Genomic DNA, 20,000 nt, shown 5'->3' on the forward strand with positions numbered 1-20,000 from the left:
GCAGTGGTGCATGGTGGGAGTTGTAGTCACCTGGGGCTGGCTGTAGTGCTCCAGGGACATGGTGACCACGTTGACGCAGATGATGAGCGTGATGAAGAGGTCCAGGTGGTGGCTGGTGCAGAAGGTGTGGATCATCAGGCGGATGTGACCGTAGCTGGCGTAGTAGGGCAGCTTCTGAGCCTCTGGACGAGGGGGGGGGGGGGGGGGGGCAAGAGGGATGGAGAGAGAGGAGAAGGTTACATAGGGACAGAGACAACTCAGAGAGGAATAGAGACCACTCGATAGGGAGAGAGACCACTTGATAGGGACAGAGACCATTTATAGAGGGACAGAGACCACTTACAGAGGGAGAGAGACCACTTGATAGGGAGAGAGACCACTCAGAGAGGGACAGACACAGAAAGCAGACCACAAAACAACAAGTGTGCAGCAGAAAGGACAGAGGAAGGAGAGAGAGAGAGAGAGGGAGAAAGGATAGAGTGAGAGAAAAAAGAAAAACAGGTTGCATTCGGAGCGGGTGATATAACGTAGACAGACTAGTTAATGTTTGCAAGTGGCATTTAAAAGACATGTAAAATGGGCACGCTGGCACATTTGCATTTCAAAGGCAAAATGTAAATGTATGCATATGTAATCAGAGTGCGTTTAAGAGCCAGCAGTGCTGAGGTGGTGGTGCGTGTACTTTGCATTTAGTCGAAAACACAAAGTGGGCAGCGAATCTGATTCTCAAAGCGTCTCGTCTCATAAACACGGCAGGGCTAGGAGGGGGGATTTGTATCTCCCATATCTGGCAACCCAGGCTGAACTGAGCCGAACCAGGGCCCGAGGAAACGCCTCCTCGAATCGGCCCCCGTTTAGGGTCGGACGCGACAAATCTCTGGCTCTGTCTCCGCTGTCGTGCGCTGACTGCTGGAAGTCATCTCCTGCTGGTGAGCAGTCACACAGAACCAGATTAATGAGAGACAAAAAAAGAACCGGGGGGGAAGAAAAAAAAAAAAAAAACTGGAGGAAAACAATAACAATGTTCGTCTTCCCGTTGCTGTAAATGGTCTGTTTATCTCTCTACGAGATACCCATGGGAGGTAGACAGTCCGGGCCTTTGTGTGGGGCCCAAACGTATTAGCATAAGGCTAGCGCTACACTGAGTCTACAAAGAAGCGCGCTGTTTTGCGGAGCGTAAAAATAGTTTGACTAGCACGCGCCGTCATCACGTCTGGTGTAGCCCGTTCCGTTAATTACAGTGGAAATAAAAGCTAATTGTTGCAGCAGACGCGACGTGAAATAGAACGCTTGAGTCGCATGTCTGGTGTAGGAGGAGCCTGCCCGAGAGGACTTTAATATATTGTCCTGTGGCTACAGAATCACTTGGATCACAGTGTCCCATCTGTGTACTGGATGTGTAGAGTATATCAAGTGTGCCCAGTGATGTGGTGAACAGGGGGAGATGAGGAAGAGAGAGAGGAAGAGAGAGAGGGAGAGAGGGAGGAGGAGAGAGAGGGAGAGAGGGAAGAGAGAGAGAGGGAGAGAGGGAGGAAGAGAGAGAGGGAGAGAAGGAGGAAGAGAGGGAGGAAGAAGGAGAGAGGGAGGAAGAGAGGGAGGAAGAGAGAGAGGGAGAGAGGAAGGAAGAGAGAGAGGGAGAGAAGGAGGAAGAGAGGGAGGAAGAAGGAGGGAGGAAGAGAGAGAGGGAGAGAGCGAGGGAGAAAGGGAGGGAGAAAGGGAGGAAGAGAGAGGGAAGGAGGGAGGGGCTAGGAAATGATGCAAGATGGGGAGGCTGCTCGGGGGCGAAGAAGAAAAATATGGCAGCAAGATTGAAGAAGTGCCATAAGGGGGAAGCCAGAAAGGGAAGAGGAGGAGAAGAAGAAGAGGAATATATGCGGCGAGGGTGATGAAGGATGGGTAGGATAGCGGACGGGTGGAAAATGACACCGAGAGAGATAAGTGAGACACAGGGAGGAAGAGACACAGATGAATCTGTCCCTCTTTTTAGCAGCGAGACAAATGGGGCCCCAACGCACTGAAATAACTAATGGCTTTATTCATGTATTAAAGGCATTAAGGTAGCGCCGAGGAGGAGCCATCGGGCTGACCTACTTACGGCGCCGCCGCACGACCTGCGATCCTCGCCGCCGAGGCAGAGTTAACCTGCTCCAGCCCCACCTGTTCCCAGCCCCACTCTTAAGTCACGGACGCACGCAGACGATCATCATATATTATTCTGGGATGTATCTGGGATTAGCTAGACTGCTGCATGTACGCACACTCTCATTAAGAGGCGTGGCCCACATGCGCGTATATTAATGGCCGTGCCGCTGAGTGGAGTCGGCGCTAGCCGCGTTAAAATTAGAGACGTCGTCGCTGGTGATGGAGAGTGGAACTCCAGCTGCACGTAAGCAGCACAAGCCATATGGTTGTGTGTCATGCTCATTGGCCATTTCTAATCTCCATGCACAGGCAGATTTGCTCGCTGTTGTTTTTGTTTAGCTTCTGAACCTTCTTTGTTTACATTCAATCACACATCTCTCGGCTTCATCACGCTGTGTTCTAAATGGCTCCGTTTACTACCATATTCTCTCCTTCCTTCCTCCCTCCCTCCCTCCCATCCTTCCTTCTATTCTTCCTTCTCTGTATCTCTCTATCGCTTATTTATTCCTTTCTACTGGTAATAAATGAAACTCAAAAGACAAAAGTTGAAAACTTGAAAGTATCCTTCACCAGCCCTCTCTGTTCTTCATCCTCACCTCTTACTCTAATTATATATCTCACTATCCCTCCTTCCCTTCCTCTCCTCCTCCAAACTCTCTCTCTCTCTCTGTTCCTCCCTCCTTCCTCCTTTAATTGGTAATAAACGCCACTCTTTTCTATCCCCCACTCTCTTCCTAACTCCCTTCCTTCCACCCTCACTGATCCTCTCCCTCGTTTAATTGGCAATAAACACAACCCCTCTCTCTCACTCCCTCTCTCTCCCTCTCTCTCCCTCCCTCTCTCTATCTCTCTCTCTATCTATCTATCTACCTCTCTCTCTCTCTCGCTCTCTCTCTCCCTCCTCTTCCTCCTCCTCCTCCTCCCTTACTCCGTCTCTTCCTCTCCATGCGGCGCTGCCTCTTCTCCTCCCTCCTCTTGGCCTCCTCCACCTCCTGGTGCTGACGGCACTTGTGGAAGTTCTCCACCACCACGCCCACGAACATGTTGAGCACGAAGAAGCTGACGATCAGCAGGAACGAGATGAAGTACAGCAGCATCCACGGGCTGTAGTTCATGATGGGCTATAGGGAGGGATGGAGGGAGAGAGAGAGAGAGAGAGAGAGAGAGAGAGGGAGAGAGAGAGAGAGAGAGGATGAAGAGAGAAAAGAATCATTGTTAAAATAAGGATACAATTAGGGTAAGGATGAGAGGAAGACATCATATTTCCTTTGTAGTTAACGAGTGGAAAGCTTCAATGTGTGTTAAACGTGTGGGGGTGTCTCTGTGTCCATGCTTTAGTGTGTGTGTGTGTGTGTGTGTTTGCATACGCGAGTGTGTGTGTCTGTGTGTGTGTGTGTGTGTACCTGCTGATCTATACCAACAGCATCCAGGCCGTGATACATGATGTTCACCCAGCCATCCTTGGAGGCCAGCACAAACAGGGACATCAAAGCCTGTAGTACCAAACATATAGGAGAGACTATTCAGCTACAGCTCACCACTTCACTCCTAGTTACTGATGCATACATGTACAGTATCTGTCTCACAGCCAAAATCCCAAACACCAAAAGTCTTCTATGACATACCTACTGTAAAGCACAGAACTGTATGGTCACTGATAAAATCATGTACTTGAAAAAAACGTGAATTAGAAAATAGTCGTACCTGTCCAAGATTATCAAAATTGTACTTGTGGTGAACCCATCTGTAATTGGCAGACAGGCAGTCGGATTTATTGGTGATGTTCTTCACGTCCAGCCCCACACAGTAGTAGAACTTTCCCTTAAAAAGCTGTGGAAGACCAGATAAATAAACAAACAAGTAAATAAGTCAATGCATAAACACTGGAAAAGCAAACATCGAGACGTCTTTTAAGTGCATCTCCTCACCCAGTGCGAGTCAAAACTCATAACGGAGTGTTTTTTGAGTAAGTGGAAATAAACTCCCAAGGCTCTAACTCCTGCATGACTTATCACAATCCTCGCCTCTCTGCATCCTTACCGAAAAAAGAAACAACCCAAAACAGTGGCTCTCGGGAGATAGATAGTGGAATAAATCAGATTAGATGGGAGATCTCAGAGCTTGTCAAGAAGCAGGATTGCGGCGCTGAGGAGAAGGCGGGCGGACGTCCGTGCTAAGCATATGGAACTCGGCACATTAGAATCATTTCACTCTCATCACACTCCAACGTCGTCGAGATATAAACACATACATGTTACATGTACAGTGTGGCTCTGTACATCAGAACTGCACACAGACAGACAGCTAAACAGATCATAAAAACGCCTATAACATTTTAAGCTACCTTGATACAACAAAGTATAGTCTCTCACACACACACACACACACACACACACACACACACACACACACACACAACCCCTACAGCAACAACATCAACAACGATGGCAATATCGCACACTCATTCCTAAATCAAATGAAAAAGAACATGAAGCGGTACCTGGACTCCGAGGATGCCGAAGATGATGAAGAAGGCACAGCAGATGAGCACGATGTTGCCGATGGGCTTGAGCGAGGTGATGAGGGTCTCCACCACCAACTTAAGTCCTGGAGCTCGACTGATCACCCTGCCACGTGTGGAAGAACACATGGAGGAAGGAAGGAGAGAGGGAGAGAGGGAAGGAGGGAAGGAAGGAGGGAGGGAAAGAAGGAGGGAAGGAAGGAATGAAGAAAGGAGGGAAGGAAGGAAGAAAGGAGGGAAGGAAGGATTGAAGGAAGGAAGGAGGGAAGGAAGGAAGAAAGGAGGGAAGAAAGGATTGAAGGAAGGAAGGAGGGAAGGAGGAGGGAAGGAGGGAAGAAAGGAAGGAAGGAAGGAAAGACTGGAATTGATCAATCAGTCAATCAATAAAACACTGAAAGTTTCTTAGCATTCCGTTCTCCATTCAGCTGTGAATATTATCTTGCGTCGCTGCAAGGCACAGTGTCAAGCTGAATCAATGATGTTGGATTATGTCTGTGCTTAGCCACCCAAGAGCATTCAGCTTGTTTAGCCAATTCATATCAGAAAAAAATAAACATGACTAGCATCGATAAACTCTGCACTGCACCAGTGTGCCAATATCTTAATATGGGGGGTTGAAAATGAAAACCAGAAACATGTTTATTTTTTTCTGGATTGGGAGAACTAAAAATAAACAAACCAAAAAAACTAATTGGCACAATGAGTCCTCCTCACCTGAGGGGGCGCAATGTCCTGAGCAGCCGGAGCACACGCAGGACGCCTAGGATCTTGGCGCCGCCCGCCATGGACACAACAATGTCCACGAGCGACACGAAGACCAGGAAACCGTCCAGGATGTTCCAGCTGCTGCGAAGGTAGGCCCGCTCGCCGAGGTAGAGCCCCTTGGACACCACCTGAAAGAGAGAGAGAGAGGAAGGAGAGACAGAGAACAGAGAGAGGGGAGGGAGAGAGAAAGAGAAGGGGGGGGAGAGACGGGGGGGGTAGAGAGAGAGGAAGAAGGAGAGACAGAGAACAGAGAGAGGGGAGGGAGAGAGAAAGAGAGGAGGGAGGAGAGAGAGAGAAAGAGAGAGAAAGGAAGAGAGAGGAGAGAGAGAGCGGGAGGGAGAAAGAAAGAGAGAGGGGGAGAAGGAGAGACAGAGGGGGGGATAGAGAGAGGGAGAGAGAAAGACAGAGAGAGGAGGGAGAGAGAGAGACAGAGAGAGAGGAGGGACAGAGAGAGACAGAGAGATGAAGAAGCCATTCAAGGAGAGGCAATCTCATTAAAGCAACACAGTGGCGTTGTTTCACTCTAAAATAGAGGCTCCAGACTCATTGAGATGATGCAGTGCGACTGCTGTGCCCCATTCTGCTCTATTGAATTCATCTCGCACTCGAGACGAGGTCCCGTATAGCGCAGCCTATGAGTCTGACAGAGACCGCGGCGTCTGAGAGACACAGAGAGCAGCAAGGCAGCAAACAGAGACAGACTTTGAAGATGAGGCGCATCGAAGCCTTCAGAGACAAATGTGGAACGTGGAAGTAAATCTGTCACTTATTGGTGCTGCAGGGACATATTATAGAGACCAAAGGAAAAGGAGGAAAGAGAGTGAGAGAGAGAGCGAGAGAGAGAGAGAGAAAATGAGAAGGTCACAGAGAAAAGAGGTGTAAAGCGAGGGATACTGAATAAACTATGGGCTAAGTGCAGCCTTTACGGGTATAGCCCATGAAAAGGGCACTGTGCTCTGGTCAAAGCCATTTAAGCTCCACTCGCTCTCCTCCGGGAACTAACGGGAGCGCACGGCCGAGACCTCGCGCCGCGGCATAAAGCCATTACTGTAAACAGACATGCAGGGGGGCAGCTTCATCACACCGGGTCACCAAAACAATTAAAGGACACTTCGGAGACGCTGATGAGGTACACAACTACGCTCAGATTTGGGGTCAGAGATTGAGATGGCAATCAGTTGGCCACTCTGTGAAAGGCTTGTTGAATAGTCAAATAGTCATTGAATATTAGATGACTATCGTCGCCAGAATTAAAGGGACACTTCACCGATTAGCATTAAGCTTTTTATCTTTAGGAAACCAGTCATGTTTTTGAATGGTGATGCATCATTCTCTCAGTTTGCCTTGAGATGGGAGAAATACGGATTTCAATGTTGGACATCCTGCTGTCAATGATGTAAAAATCATCATTGTACATCATTGAAAGCAGGAAGTCCTATTCATGGGTTTAATTGAAATCCGTATTTCTCCCATCTCCAGGCAAACTGAGGGAATGATGCACGACCATTCAAAAACATGAGTGGTTTACAAGAGTGAGTGAAGCAAGGAAGCCCCTGGACAGAGAGCTCTCAGCAGGGGGAGCACAAGTGAAGAGAGAAGAAGATGGAGAGTGGAAGTGGAGAATGAGAGGAGGATGAAGAGAAGATGGAGAGGGGAAGTGGAGAATGAGAGGAGGATGAAGAGAAGATGGAGAGTGGAAGTAAAGAATGAGAGGAGGATGAAGAGAAGATGGAGAGTGGAAGTAGAGAACGAGAGGAGGATGAAGAGAAGATGGAGAGTGGAAGTGGAGAACGAGAGGAGGATGAGGAGAAGACGTAGAGTGGAAGAGAAGATGGAGAGTGGAAGTGGAGAAGGACAGGAGGATGAAGAGAAGACATAGAGTGGAAGAGAAGATGTAGAGTGGAAGTGGAGAAGGACAGGAGGATGAAGAGAAGACATAGAGTGGAAGGAGAGGAGGACGTGAGAGAGCGGCACAGGTGCTCTGGCATCCGTATGAGTGCTGCCGGTGGCACGAACTGTCACTCGTCTCAGTGAGTCAGACTGGAAGCACACCGCATTGACAAGTGGAAGATGTGCAGAGGGGAGGAGGAGGAGGAGGAGGAGGAGGAGGAAGAGACGCATGGTAAACACCGGGCACCATGCCAACTGCTGCCACTCTTCTTTTTAGGCGGGTAGTGTGCCAAGGGAAAGGGAGTGAGACAGTGGGGGAGACTGGGAGGGGGCGTGGGTGAGAACTACACCGCCACGCTCTCAGTCAGACGAGAGGCCAAGCCAAAAAAAAAAGTGTCAGAAAAATAACCACCGCCGGGGTGAAGTAAACATCAGGTGTCATTGTCATCGTTATGGCGACGAGACGAGATCCGTGCAGCCAGGCCGCGGGCCGGGTTAGCGCACCCTCCTGTGTGACTCACCGGCGAGATCCGGACCCGGCGGTCCTCCTCGCGCGCCTCTCGCCGCTCGCCCGTAAACCACTCGTCAATCGCCATGAATATTTCATAAGCCCCGCTACCGCTTGCGCACCAAACGCATATCAACACACACACACACACACACACACACACACACACACACACACACAGAGATACTCCACCAGCGTGTTTCTAATGCATAAACCATTAGGTAGGTGAAGACGGGGCAAGAGATAGAAAGACAAGAGGGTGTTGCACTAAAGACTGTCGTTTGTGTTTGCCTGCGCGCGTCCCGGGGGCTGCGTGGGGAACAGTGGTTGCTGTACAGGGTGAGCTGTCAGCGCACATCATGGCAGGTCTGAGATCAGAGAGAGAGAGAGCGAGCGAGAGAAGCAACATGCTCAGAGCATCGCTCCCAGAATGCAACACACAGCAGGTGTGTGGTAAGTAATGCTGCAAAAATGTGTTAGGCGAGTAGCCTGGCTAACGCCTCCCACTTCTCAAATGAGACGTGGTCTGGCAACCAGACGTTCATTTTCTCGTATTTGAAAAAATGCCCAGATCCGTTCATTGGGCGCCACGGATGTCAATCAAATGCGTCTCTGCATAGCTCTTCATGGTCTTGCTTTCTCCCCTGTTCTGTGATTGGCCTCCAACATCAGGCGAACATGGGGGCGTTAGTTTCCAGACTGCCTTAGCAGCGTGAAATAAATCACCGCGCAAGGCAGTATGGGAAACCCAGGCTATCAGGCGAGTGGAAATCCAAGCAAATAAGTAACGTCTCGGGAATGTTCCTTGATAATACTCCACAATGCTGTGAGCGGTCATACCCAAGGCTTTTGCAGGAAGTAGCTACAGCCGACATGTGGTCCCATCTGAGAGATACCAGCCTGCATCTACAAATCACACCCTCTACATCCCCATTAAAATAAATCAATAGACTGGCTAAATCAACGAAATCAACTGAACTAGGGAAATGTTCAGTATATTATGCCCCGATCTAAGACACCTCCCTGTCTCTCTCGGGCTCCATTTTGTAATAATCGAGCACCATTAGATGATGGAGAAGTCAGAAGAGGCCAGACAAATGAGATGGGACGGGCCACACACACACACACACACACACACACGCACACACACACGCACACACACACACACACACACACACGCGCACACACACCAGGGGCTTCTGAAAGAGGAAACTCTGTTTAATTAATACCATGGTCTAATTGCTCGCCGGGGGAGAGAAGGCCCAGGCTGCGGCGCAACGCTGTCTCTGTCCAACATGCTGCAGTCAGCATATAAGGGGACACGGGGGAGGGGGGGAGAGGAATGAAAGAGAGAGAGAGAAATAAGAAAGAAAGAAAAAAAGAAATGAATAAATGATGGGATGAATAAGGAGGAACTGAAGACAGATATAATATCTGTTTCTAGGTATTCAGACAGGTATCAGCAGGGTAGGAGTTGGGGGGGTCAAACTGCAGAAGACCGTGAGAAGGGGAGGGAGAGAGGAGAGCGCAAAGAGACAGAATGTGAATGTGTGTGTGTGTGTGTGTGTGTGTGTGTGTGTGTGTTGTTTATAACTATGGCTCTGAATGTGTGTGAAGGCGAGAGCAGCGCAGACATGTGTTTGTTCATTCTGGTGTTCAGACAGAAGCATTAGGCAAGAACACTGTGTGCTCCTCCAGGGGGCTGATGAAGATGCGAAATATTGATTCGGACCAGCCCTCACCTGTTTCCAAACAATAATTACATCCACACAGGCCCAACTCAAAACAGAAGCCCAACTATCCATTCACTGTAGCTCATTAGTTTCATCAGAGACAAACACACTCATGGCCTGTGCAGAGAAAGGAACCTCCCCGAGGGTCTATGATCTCCAGATCTAAACGGGTAGATTGGCTACCTCAACCAAATCAACTAAACCAGGGAAATGTTCAGCATATTCTGCCCCAATCTAAGACACCTCTGTCTCCCCCCCGGACTCCATAATAATTGAGCTCCGTTAGATGATGGAGAAGTCAGAAGGGGCCAGACAAATGAGCTGGGACAGGCCCGTACCTGAACCAGAAACAAGCAACTCTCCCAACAGCCTGCTTGGATGGGGATCTCAGGGGATCTCAGCGGATGCCGTGGCCTACTGGTTAGGGCTTCGGGCTTGTAACCTGAAGGTTACCGGTTCGATCCCCGACCAGTCCACGGCTGAAGTGCCCTTGAGCAAGGCACCTAACCCCTCACTGCTCCCCGAGCGTCGCTGGTTGGGCAGGCAGCTCACTGCTCTGGGTTGTGTGATTCACCTCACTGTGTGTTCACTGTGTGCTGTGTGTTCACTAATTCGGTTAAATTGGGTTAAATGCAGAGAACTGAATTTCCCTCACGGGATCAAAAAAAGTATATATTCTATTCTATTCTATTCTACAGGGCCTACAGGGCCGATTACACCAGGAGCGATAAGACTACCTGAGACCCTCTGCCAATGCCAACCCCTCTCATCCATCTCCTTCTGCGTTATCTCGGACTTTCCATTGTAAGGACTCGGAGGCCTCCAGGTCCATCTAGACCTCACTGAGAGCAGAGAGGGAGTCCAGGAAGAAGGGCGTCCAGAGGCAGGTAGGAGAGAGAGAGAGAGAGAGGGAGAGGGAGAGAGAGAGAGAGAGAGAGAGAGAGAGAGCTGGCAGGTAAGATCACCCACAATGGTAATGACCGCACTGTCTGTCCAAGACAATTTGTGGCACGAATTGTAGCAAAGTGTAAACGTCACACTGAGAGGGACGATGATATGTGCTGCAGGGAGGATCCCGTCGAGAAACGCATACGGCAAACACCTGGCAGAAATCAAGCAGCATCCTGGAGAGGGAGGTACAGACCAACTAAAATCACACACACATCTCCAAAGCAAAGCAAAGCACACACATCTCATCTCACACACACGCAGCTGAGGCCCTTTCCTCAGCCCCTGGCACAGGCGTCCAATCCCTGGGGAGACGTGGTGGACGATTGCCAAAGTTGCTCCCTGTAAAGCAACAGGCCCTGGGCAGCCTGATGATCATCCACCTGGAGTAGAGCAGGCCTCCCACAAGTTGAGGGACACACATGAAAGGCCCTGAGCATCTGAAGTGGAGGACCAAAATATGGTCCAAAATAAAGAAGGAGGAATGCAAAAGAAGGGCACTGATCCAAGGGCACTGACGGGAGGCCAGGGAGGAGAGAAAAAAAGATGGCCTCTAACAGCCCGGAGGAGGAACTCATAGATACCACACTATCCAATCAGACCATGCAGTCATGTATAGCAATGATGGTCACATTGATTTACTATAGTTTTAGTTTAGGTACCCATCAATTTGATCCTTTTTCTTTTAAAAAGTAGGAACAGATTTCTCTAAATAATACTTATACTTAATAATACGGTCCTCGTAGTTTTGCTGCAGTTCAACCTCTTCCAGTATAAAGCAATCTGCCGCTTCTAAAGCTAGGCTCAATCAGAATTAAAAAATCTCAAATAAACACCTAAATTGGAATAAAAATGCCTGACCAGAATGTTAATTGAGATGAAAGCGGCGATGTATAATGTTCCTATCCCAATCAGATAGACTGCTGTATCTTCAAGAATAGGCAACAACGGCTAATCCGATCAAGGACTCTAGAGCACTTGAGGGCTCCTGATCGTAATAGAACATACCCCATGTAAGCAAACAGCACACATTTTTCAGTCGGAATAATTCAATCAGAACGTCCATGTACAGTAAACGTAGCTGCTGTTCCTTTAGTTCCCTTCTCAGAGTCTACACATGCAGGAGACGTCCTCGGTCTGAGTTTGCCTGGAGTGCCTCTGAATAATGGAGGCCCGACTGCGCTTCTTCTCCTTGACCACCCTGGTCATGACTGGGCCGTGGTGATAACTCACGACCGGATGAAACAGAACCTGCGGGCCTTTTGGAGAACTCAAGGACGCGGCTCTCTGACTCATCTGAGGCTACTTCAGCTTTCTTTTCGATGTTGTTTTTTTCAGGCGTCGAGGTGCAAACACACAGCACTTTACCTTGACTGAAGTGAGCCCGAGCGCCTTGAGTGAATATATTTACTCGACAGAAAAAGATCACACCTTGATCTTTGTGTGAACAAGTGTGAATTTACTATTATTACTACTATTTTTATTGTACTGTTTTTTTTTTTAATTCAGTTCTTTTCATGTCTCCTAGTTTGTAGTGCATGGTCTGTAGTGTTTACCTTGACTGTCATCTCAGCCACAAAGATGGCAGTGAAGATGTAGTTGGAGACAGTGAGGAAGACCCTTTCCTGCAGGAGGGAGAGGAAAAGAGGAAGAGAGAGTCAAAGAAGAATAAAGGAACATAAAGGTTACATACAATATGGGCTACCATATATCCTTTAGGTAGAAATGGGGCTCGTCTTGGGTAAGTCCGACGTCACAGGAACGTCAAAAAACTTTTACTACCGCAGCCAGCCAGTTTCCACAACTTGTGAACCTTTTTATACCTTGTCAACATCATCTACGTTTTAGTGAGAGTGAAACAAAAACACACTCAACTATAACTGAGTAATTACTGTAGCTGTGCGGCCAGATGATACAATCAAGCGAAAAATAGCATTTTATTAGGTTGAGGAAACAAGTGAGTAGTAGGATGACAAGTTAGTTTCTTAAAGGCTACTCTGAATAGCAGACAAAATTGTTTATTTTTGCTGTCTGTGGAGAAAAATGAGCGGCTCTGAAAGTCGTTGAACCCGGAGAAAGATTTATTATCCCATTATTCCATCATCGCTTAATAACCGATTGGTCTCATGTGGCTCAGTGGCAGATGAAGAGGCCAAGGTCTCTCTGTGTGTGTGTGTGTGTGTGTGTGTGTGTGTGTGTGTGTGTGTGTGTGTGTGTGTGTGTGTGTGTGTGTGGTGAGCGTACCAGGCTGCCCTGATGGATCTTGGGCCTCTCCAGGGCCACAGTTATGCAGTTGAGGAAGATGAAGGCCAGCACCACGTAGTCAAAGAGCTTGTGAGCGATGATGGACTGACAGAGCAGTCGGAACCTACACACACACAAAATGAGAGAGAGAGAGAGAGAGAGAGAGAGAGAGAGAGAGAGAGAGAGAGAAAGGGAGAGAGAGAGACAGAGACACAGAGAGAGAGAGAGACACACACATGAGGGAGATCCATCCATCCATATCAAGCTCAGGAAAAATGTCAAAATTGCCAACTTTTATTGACTAATGTTCTAGAGATGTAATAAAGACGTTGTTGTAAGTGCATAGCACAGGTCGGAGGACCAGGGTCAAAGACTGCTCTCCCCTCTAGATTCAATAACCAGCTACTGCTTATGTGTATGTGTGTGTGTATGTGTCCTTGTGTGCCTGTTAAAGATAGGGTATGCATGTGGTGAGCCTGTGAGTGTGTGTTTGTGTGAGCGCCTGTGTGTGTGTGTGTGTGTGTGTGTATGTGTGCGTGTGTGTGTGTGTGCGTGAGCGTGTGTGTGTGTGTGTGTGCCTGTGCGTGTGTGCGTGTGTGTGTGTGTGTGTGTGTGTGTGCGTGCGCGCCTGTGTGGCGCTCCACCTGCTATCTGCAGGGGTCGGGTCGATACACTAATCAAGCTACTTTCCAGCGCGCCGGCAGAGCTCCGTCCCTGGCTATTGATTCTGTCCACCGGCTGAATCTGTTCAGCCGAGGCACTCCGGACTCCCTGCTCTCCACCATTCCTTCATCCACCTCTCCTCCTCCTCCTCCTCCTCCACTCCCACCAGCAACAACTCTACTGCCACAAACCCCCCCTCCCCCCCCAACACACACACACACACCCACCCACCCAACCCGAGCACCAGCAGGAGTCCTCAAGACTTCAGCGCTTGACAAATTGCACCTGCTACTCTGCGGCTGCTGCCACTGAAACAGTGTCTGTAGGCCCCCTTTTGGAAAATGAAGAGGGCTTCTTAACGGTGGTGGAGGTGGTGATGGTGGTGGGGGGTATAAGTGCCGCGACGAGAGAGAGAGGGCCTGATAGAATCCCGTCTCTTGCTTTTTCCCCCTCAGAGCTGCTCCGAGTGAAGACTCCAAACAGTGGCAGAGACTTCAGAAGCACTGCGGCCCTCTTGCGCTCGCTGTTGCCCACGGTTACTCTACTTCTCTAGACTTCTCGGCTCGACAACATGCTTGTCGTTTAAAGCACTCTGTGTAAAGTTGCAGCGCATTTATTTCATCCTGACAAGTAGTCTTTTTAAGTTCCTTTGACAGAACTGTGATACCTTAGCAAAGGGTTATTACTCAATACTTTACATTAGACATAATAATAATTTACGTTAGACATACTGTAATAACACTTCACATTAGTCATAATAATACTTTACATTAGACGCAATAATACTTCACATTAGACATAATAATACTTCACATTAGACACATTAGATAATACGTGCTAGCTGAAACCCCTCAAAGCTTACATGCAAAGGAATACACTGTGTAGACGACGGCCTGTTGAACAAAAAGACTTCTCCAATGCTCTGCTGTGCTGGTCTATTTGGGACGGGGCACCATGACATTCCCACCCACCGGTCGCCGAGGAGGAGGAAGCTATTCTGCGATCGCCATGCCTGCCTTGTCATGATCTACCGTGTAATTGACAGGTCTGAGGAATACGCCTCTGGCCCGCCCCCTGCGCTGGAGAGTTGAGTGGCGAGTATTACCCATGCATTTTTCCAGGGCACCGCCATAATGGCTTCCCCTGGCTTACAAAGGTGACCTTCTCCGAAGGGCTCTTAAACATGAAACACGAAAATCTCAATTGGCTGAGAAATGTGATGGGGGAGTTGGGGGGGGGTCCTTTGAGATTGGAGCTGTGCAAGGTATGGAGGGAGGGGGGTGACTGGGGGGGGGGGGGGGGGGGGGTCTTACTTGTTCTGTGGGGAGAAGAGGTAGACAGACCAGTCCTCGCGCGTTTCACACCAGTCAGGCCGGTACACCTCGATCATCTTCTGGATGCGGAAACACAGCGTCTGCAAACACACACAAAAAAACACACACCACACACAAAAGTAAGGGATAGCGGCTGCCGACATGTCCCGATATACGGAATTAATGAACAAAGCCAAGGCTAAGAATGCCATTATTGTCCAGAATTAATAGACACCCTTCCAGCCAATCAGAGACGAGTATGTCTTCTCTCTGGGTGACGAGGTGGATGAGTTCATATAATGGTTGACAATTCAACAACCTGTAACATGTCCCCTCCCCAAACATTATCTTGGATTATCATATTTAATCAGAGGTAATAAGGACACAATCTAATCTCAACTGAAACATGACCTATACAATATAACTCTTTAACTGCAGACTCATGATTTAAACTCAGAGTAAACTTCAATTACTTGTGGGATTGTGTTGCTCAAATATTGATAGTCATCTGAAAGACTGACTAATGAGGATTCTCCACTGAAGATTGATAGGACGTCATTCTGGGATTCAGTAATATTCTTCCCCAGAATGTCTGAGCCAATATTTGTTTAATGTCTTTTATTATCTCCCGTTTGCCTTTTGGGTTTATCACAGTACATTACTGAATGCAGTCACAGACAATGCAGAGTGGAAAAATCCTACTTATTTTATCTCTGGTGGGCCAAGACAAAAAGTTTTTTTCTTTTTTTTGGTTTAAAAATATATTTCTCGTTTCTTGCCCCGGCCTAAAAGTTGAAGACAGGCTGTCAAGCGAAGTGAGGAGCGGGCGTATTGTGAGGAGCTTAACATTTGCCCAAAACGGCTTGGCCTTTACCGATAGCAGGAGTGATGAGAAGGGTAAGTGTCAACATGGCCTTTCTTCTTCACCCACTGGGTCTATACTGCCACTGGGCTCATCAGTGCTATCTCATCCTGCATTCCACCCCCCCCCCCCCCCCAATATATTAATGCATTCATATATTCATTAGCACTGTAACATAATCTATTGTCTCTAATGGGACATTATGATGTGTCTAATGTGAGACTGGTCTACCAAAGACAATTTGACGGTATAACCCATCCTCTCTTTTCCAGAATTTATTCAAGCTATTTACTGTACTATATTAAATAAAAACAACTTGCTTTTTGCAACCTGCAATTTCTAAAAGCTCCACTGTACAATGACAGTTGATAAATAAACAGAGTCATTTTTACCGTCTCTCTATCAGTTATGATGGTCATTTCATGTCTGTGATGCATTCAGGAAGTACAAGTGTAGTATGACGCTAGATCTGAGGTCATGTGGTGGCGCTACTGAGCGCGCTCCGTTCCTCACTCACGTAGTCGGACTCCTCCTCCAGCTCGCCCTTGTCCTTGCGGCTGTTGAGCTGCGGGAACACCTCCCCCAGGAGCGGGGCCTGGGGCCCGGCGGGCGCCTTCCCGTTGCAGTCCTGGTGCTCGCCCCCCGCCGCCCGCTCCCCCGACGAGCTCTTCTTGAGCGCCAGCAGCGGGTGGATCTGCGTCTGCGTCTGCGCCTGCGTCTGGGGGACGTGGGGGACGAGGGGCGCGGAGAGGGGACCGCCGCCGCCGTACGCCGGGACCTGCAGGAGCTCGGGCAGCTCCAGCGAGAGGGCGCGGCGGTCGCGGCGGTGCGGGTAGCGGCGCGCCAGGAGCAGCGGGGGCGGCGGGTGGGGGCCCGGGTGGCTCTGGTGGTGCTGCGCCGGCGGGAAGAGCGGGCGCAGCGGGTGCAACGGGTGAGGCGGGTGGTGCTGGTGCTGCGGGGCGAGGAGCGACTCGTGCTCGGCGCTGCCCGACGAGTAGAGGCGGGCGGACGAGGAGCCGCGCACGCGGAGCGAGCCCCCGCGGCCCTGCCGACCCAGGCTGTTCCAGCTGCTGCGCCGCGTCAGGAGCGACTGGGGGTGCGCCGGTGGGGGAGGGCGCCCCCAGTGGTGGTAGACGGAACTGCGCCGACTGTGCCGCTGTCAGAGAGAGAGAGAGAGAGAGAGAGAGAGAGAGAGAGAGAGAGAGAGAGAGAGAGAGGAGGGGGGAGAGATAGAGGATGAAAGTAAGGTAAGGAGGGAAAGGAGGAGGAGGAGATAAAGAGGATGTAAAGATGACAGAGACAAGAGGGGGGGGGAAGAAAGTGACAGAGTGATGAGAGAGTGTGAGAGAGAGAGAGAAAGAAAGAAAAGGAGGGAATTAGGAGGGAAACGAGGAGGAGGAGGTGAGGTGAAGAGAGAGAATATAAGGAGACAGAAGAGGGGGAGGAGAAGGAAAGAAAGAGAGAAAGAAAAAGAGAGAAAGTTGGACAACTTTTCCTACAGGCATGTCCATATGGAGGTAACGGCGGCGAGAAAACACGTGTGCCGGAGGTTAACGTGTCTCCGGGAGATAATTGCAAACGCTGCTGCTATATTGTCTGAGGTGCCTGACGACAATCACACATATTTAGCACCGAAGCGAGTAAAAAAGAACAGTTTCCATAGAAACCCCTTGTTCGTCTTGGTTTAACCCTTTCCACGTGAAGTTGCCAGCTCAGAATAATGAATAATGGCAAAAAAAAAAAGGCGCTGCCTCGAGTGAAGCAGGGCCGCCCCTTCAGAACACCTGACCTCACCTGACCACTCATCTCTTGCGCCAACTCGCTCCCTCACCTGCGCAACGACACCAGGTGGATTAAAGGAACTGGAACGAGGAGCGGCACAATCCTCTTATCAGAGAAAAAGGTGTTTGTACAGATGGGATCCATCAAATGATTGGGCTGTGACTGGTTGGGGTGGGATGGGTGTGTGTGTGTGTGAGTGAGTGTGAGTGTGTGTGTGTTTGTGGGGTGTGTGTGTGTGTGTGTGTGTGTGGGGGGGGGGTTGGTAAAGTGTAACAGTTGGCTTAGTCACAGGGTAATACTTTAGTGAAGAAATCACCATTTAACTTGCTCTTGCTCTTGCTCTTGTTCTGGTGCTGGTGAGAGTGGCGTTGTGGTATTGTGGGTAAACCCTCGTGTCGTTTGCTTGTTTTGTTTTCTCGTCTCGGGCTTTTGAAGAAACGGGCTTCTGCCTCTGCTGCCTCCCTCCTGCGAAAGCACACAGCCTCACGTGGCCCGGGAGACTGATGCGTCAGGAAACTATATTTAAACCCCCGTGCTCTCTCTCTATCGCTCACTCTCTCTCTCTCTCTCTCTTTCGCTCGGTCTCCTCTCTTTCTTTCTCTCTCTCTCTCTCCCTCTCTCTCTCTCTCTCTCTCTCTCTCTTGCGAGCACACTCTCTCAGTTTCTCTCGGAATCCTATGTGGCTGCTTCAATTAACACAGGTTGCCAAGACAACCCAAAGCCATGGCTCGCTTTGGCACACAGCCACTTTTTTTCACTTTATTTATGGTGTGAGCTTCGCAAAAACATAAATATAAGCCACCTCCCCCCGCCACCCCCCCACAAAAAATAGAAAATAAATTCTTCCCTGTTGATTTCTTGGATAAACGACTCTGCCTCCGTGCCACCACTTGTCAGAATGTGCTCTGATTACACCAAATCATCATCTCGAATGTTTTATTCATTTGTTTGTGGGAGGACTATTATAATTTCCCAGTGGGAATGGACAACACTTCTGTTCCGTTCCCCTTCCCATTTTTTTGTTTCTGTTGTTTCTTTTTCCATCTTTTTTTTTCAATATTTTTCCCCCTACTGAGAGACTCACAAGTGCCTCTGATTAGGTCCATAATATTCCCTTTCACTGTGCCAGGGCCTATTATCTGTTATTGCTGGTGTAACCTCACTGTGTTTGGCCTCCTTCATATCCACCTGTCGGTGAGTCTCCCCTTTGAACGTCTCAGTGAAAGTCTTCAGACTCTCTTTTCAACTCGACCTTCCCTCAGACGGAGTTTTTCTGTTGCCGAGCTCACACGTCGACTCAAGGGCCGGGGGCAGACAGATGACCGGAGGGGGGGGGGGGGGGGGGGGGGGGTGAAGGACGCTGGAGCGGATCGAATCCGCCACCTGAGGCATGACTCCCTTTGACACGGCGACGCGCGCAACAAAACAACCGGCGGACCGGGTCCAGCTCGCGGTCAGTTCCCGAATGTCGTTTGCGCCCCGGATCAGGAGGCAGGAGCGTTCAGCCCAGACTGGTGTGAGAATGGGACACGGTCCAGAGAGGATGGACACACATATTCCGCTTCATACCCTTCCTCTGCCCACTCACAATCCTCTCATAATCCGATTCTTCTATTACCGCAGCTCTCACAGACAAACATATGAAGACAGTGACAACAACCACAACTACAACGACCACAGTGACCACAACAACAATAATGACAAAGACAAAGACAAAGACAAAGACAAAGACAAAGACAAAGACAACAACAACAACAACAACAAAGACAAAGACAAAGACAAAGACGACAACAACAACAACAACAACAACAAAGACAAAGACAAAGACAACAACAAAGACGAAGACAAAGATAAAGACAACAATAACAAAGGCAACAACAGGATCAAGCACAAGCACAAGCACAAGCACAAGCACAAGCACAAGCACAAGCACAAGCACAAGCACAAGCACAGTAAATATGACATTACTGTATGTGTGGGCTTGACTCACCAGGGAGAGGGAGCGCTGTTCCAGGCTGGTCTTGCCCAGGCTGATGACGCTGCTCTTGCGGGAGCCCAGTGCGAAGCTCATCCTCTCGGCCGCAAACACGCCCCGCGCCGCCACCGACAGCGGGCCCATCTCCAGGTGCCCATTGGGGGTCAGGGTGCAGATCTTGGGGTCTGGACAGACACAGAGAGAGGGCAGCGCTGGTCACTCACTTGGACTCCGGTACGGTACAGTGCAGAGGGTTTAAATCACATCAATCACACAGACTTAGTTCAGTCAGGAAACTGTTGGCTGATAGCTTACACACTGGAGTTTGTACTCCCAGCTCAAGCCGTACTGAGACAGGAAGAGACTAGCAGTGATACGCTGAGGAGAGGCCATGGAGTATGAATGCAATATGTTCATGTCATTTAGCGACTTGCTAGTAATTGGACACGAGGCACTGAGGGGCAGATGTACTAACGCTTTTGCGCCCATTTCAGGCGTATTTGTTTCGCAACGTGCGCATAGAAAGATGGCGAGGTATGTATCAACATGCCGCAATGAGGTGAAAGCGCAGACTGCCTGTCGCGGGAGCTGAAAATGGCAAATTGCGCTTTTCCGTCTCATGCATATGGATTTATGGGAGTGTCAGCTGATAGT

General features: G+C 49.3%; 1 protein-coding gene across 1 annotated transcript in view; it reads right to left on the reverse strand.

Moving 5' to 3' along the window:
* LOC134079069 (voltage-dependent T-type calcium channel subunit alpha-1I-like) overlaps window positions 1–20,000 on the reverse strand; it is a 163,026-nt gene that overhangs the window by 27,882 nt on the left and 115,144 nt on the right. Inside the window, exons 19-29 of the mRNA XM_062535242.1 lie at window positions 19,362–19,531; window positions 16,107–16,745; window positions 14,728–14,828; window positions 12,752–12,875; window positions 12,064–12,132; window positions 5,378–5,556; window positions 4,643–4,769; window positions 3,847–3,972; window positions 3,546–3,635; window positions 3,071–3,263; window positions 31–182 (exon numbers count right to left, since the gene is read on the reverse strand). Of these exons, the coding sequence (XP_062391226.1) occupies window positions 31–182; window positions 3,071–3,263; window positions 3,546–3,635; window positions 3,847–3,972; window positions 4,643–4,769; window positions 5,378–5,556; window positions 12,064–12,132; window positions 12,752–12,875; window positions 14,728–14,828; window positions 16,107–16,745; window positions 19,362–19,531 (1,970 nt within the window). The remainder of the gene's footprint in view (window positions 1–30; window positions 183–3,070; window positions 3,264–3,545; window positions 3,636–3,846; window positions 3,973–4,642; window positions 4,770–5,377; window positions 5,557–12,063; window positions 12,133–12,751; window positions 12,876–14,727; window positions 14,829–16,106; window positions 16,746–19,361; window positions 19,532–20,000) is intronic.

This window comes from Sardina pilchardus, chromosome 1 (assembly GCF_963854185.1).
Source record: "Sardina pilchardus chromosome 1, fSarPil1.1, whole genome shotgun sequence".
NCBI lineage: Eukaryota > Metazoa > Chordata > Actinopteri > Clupeiformes > Clupeidae > Sardina > Sardina pilchardus.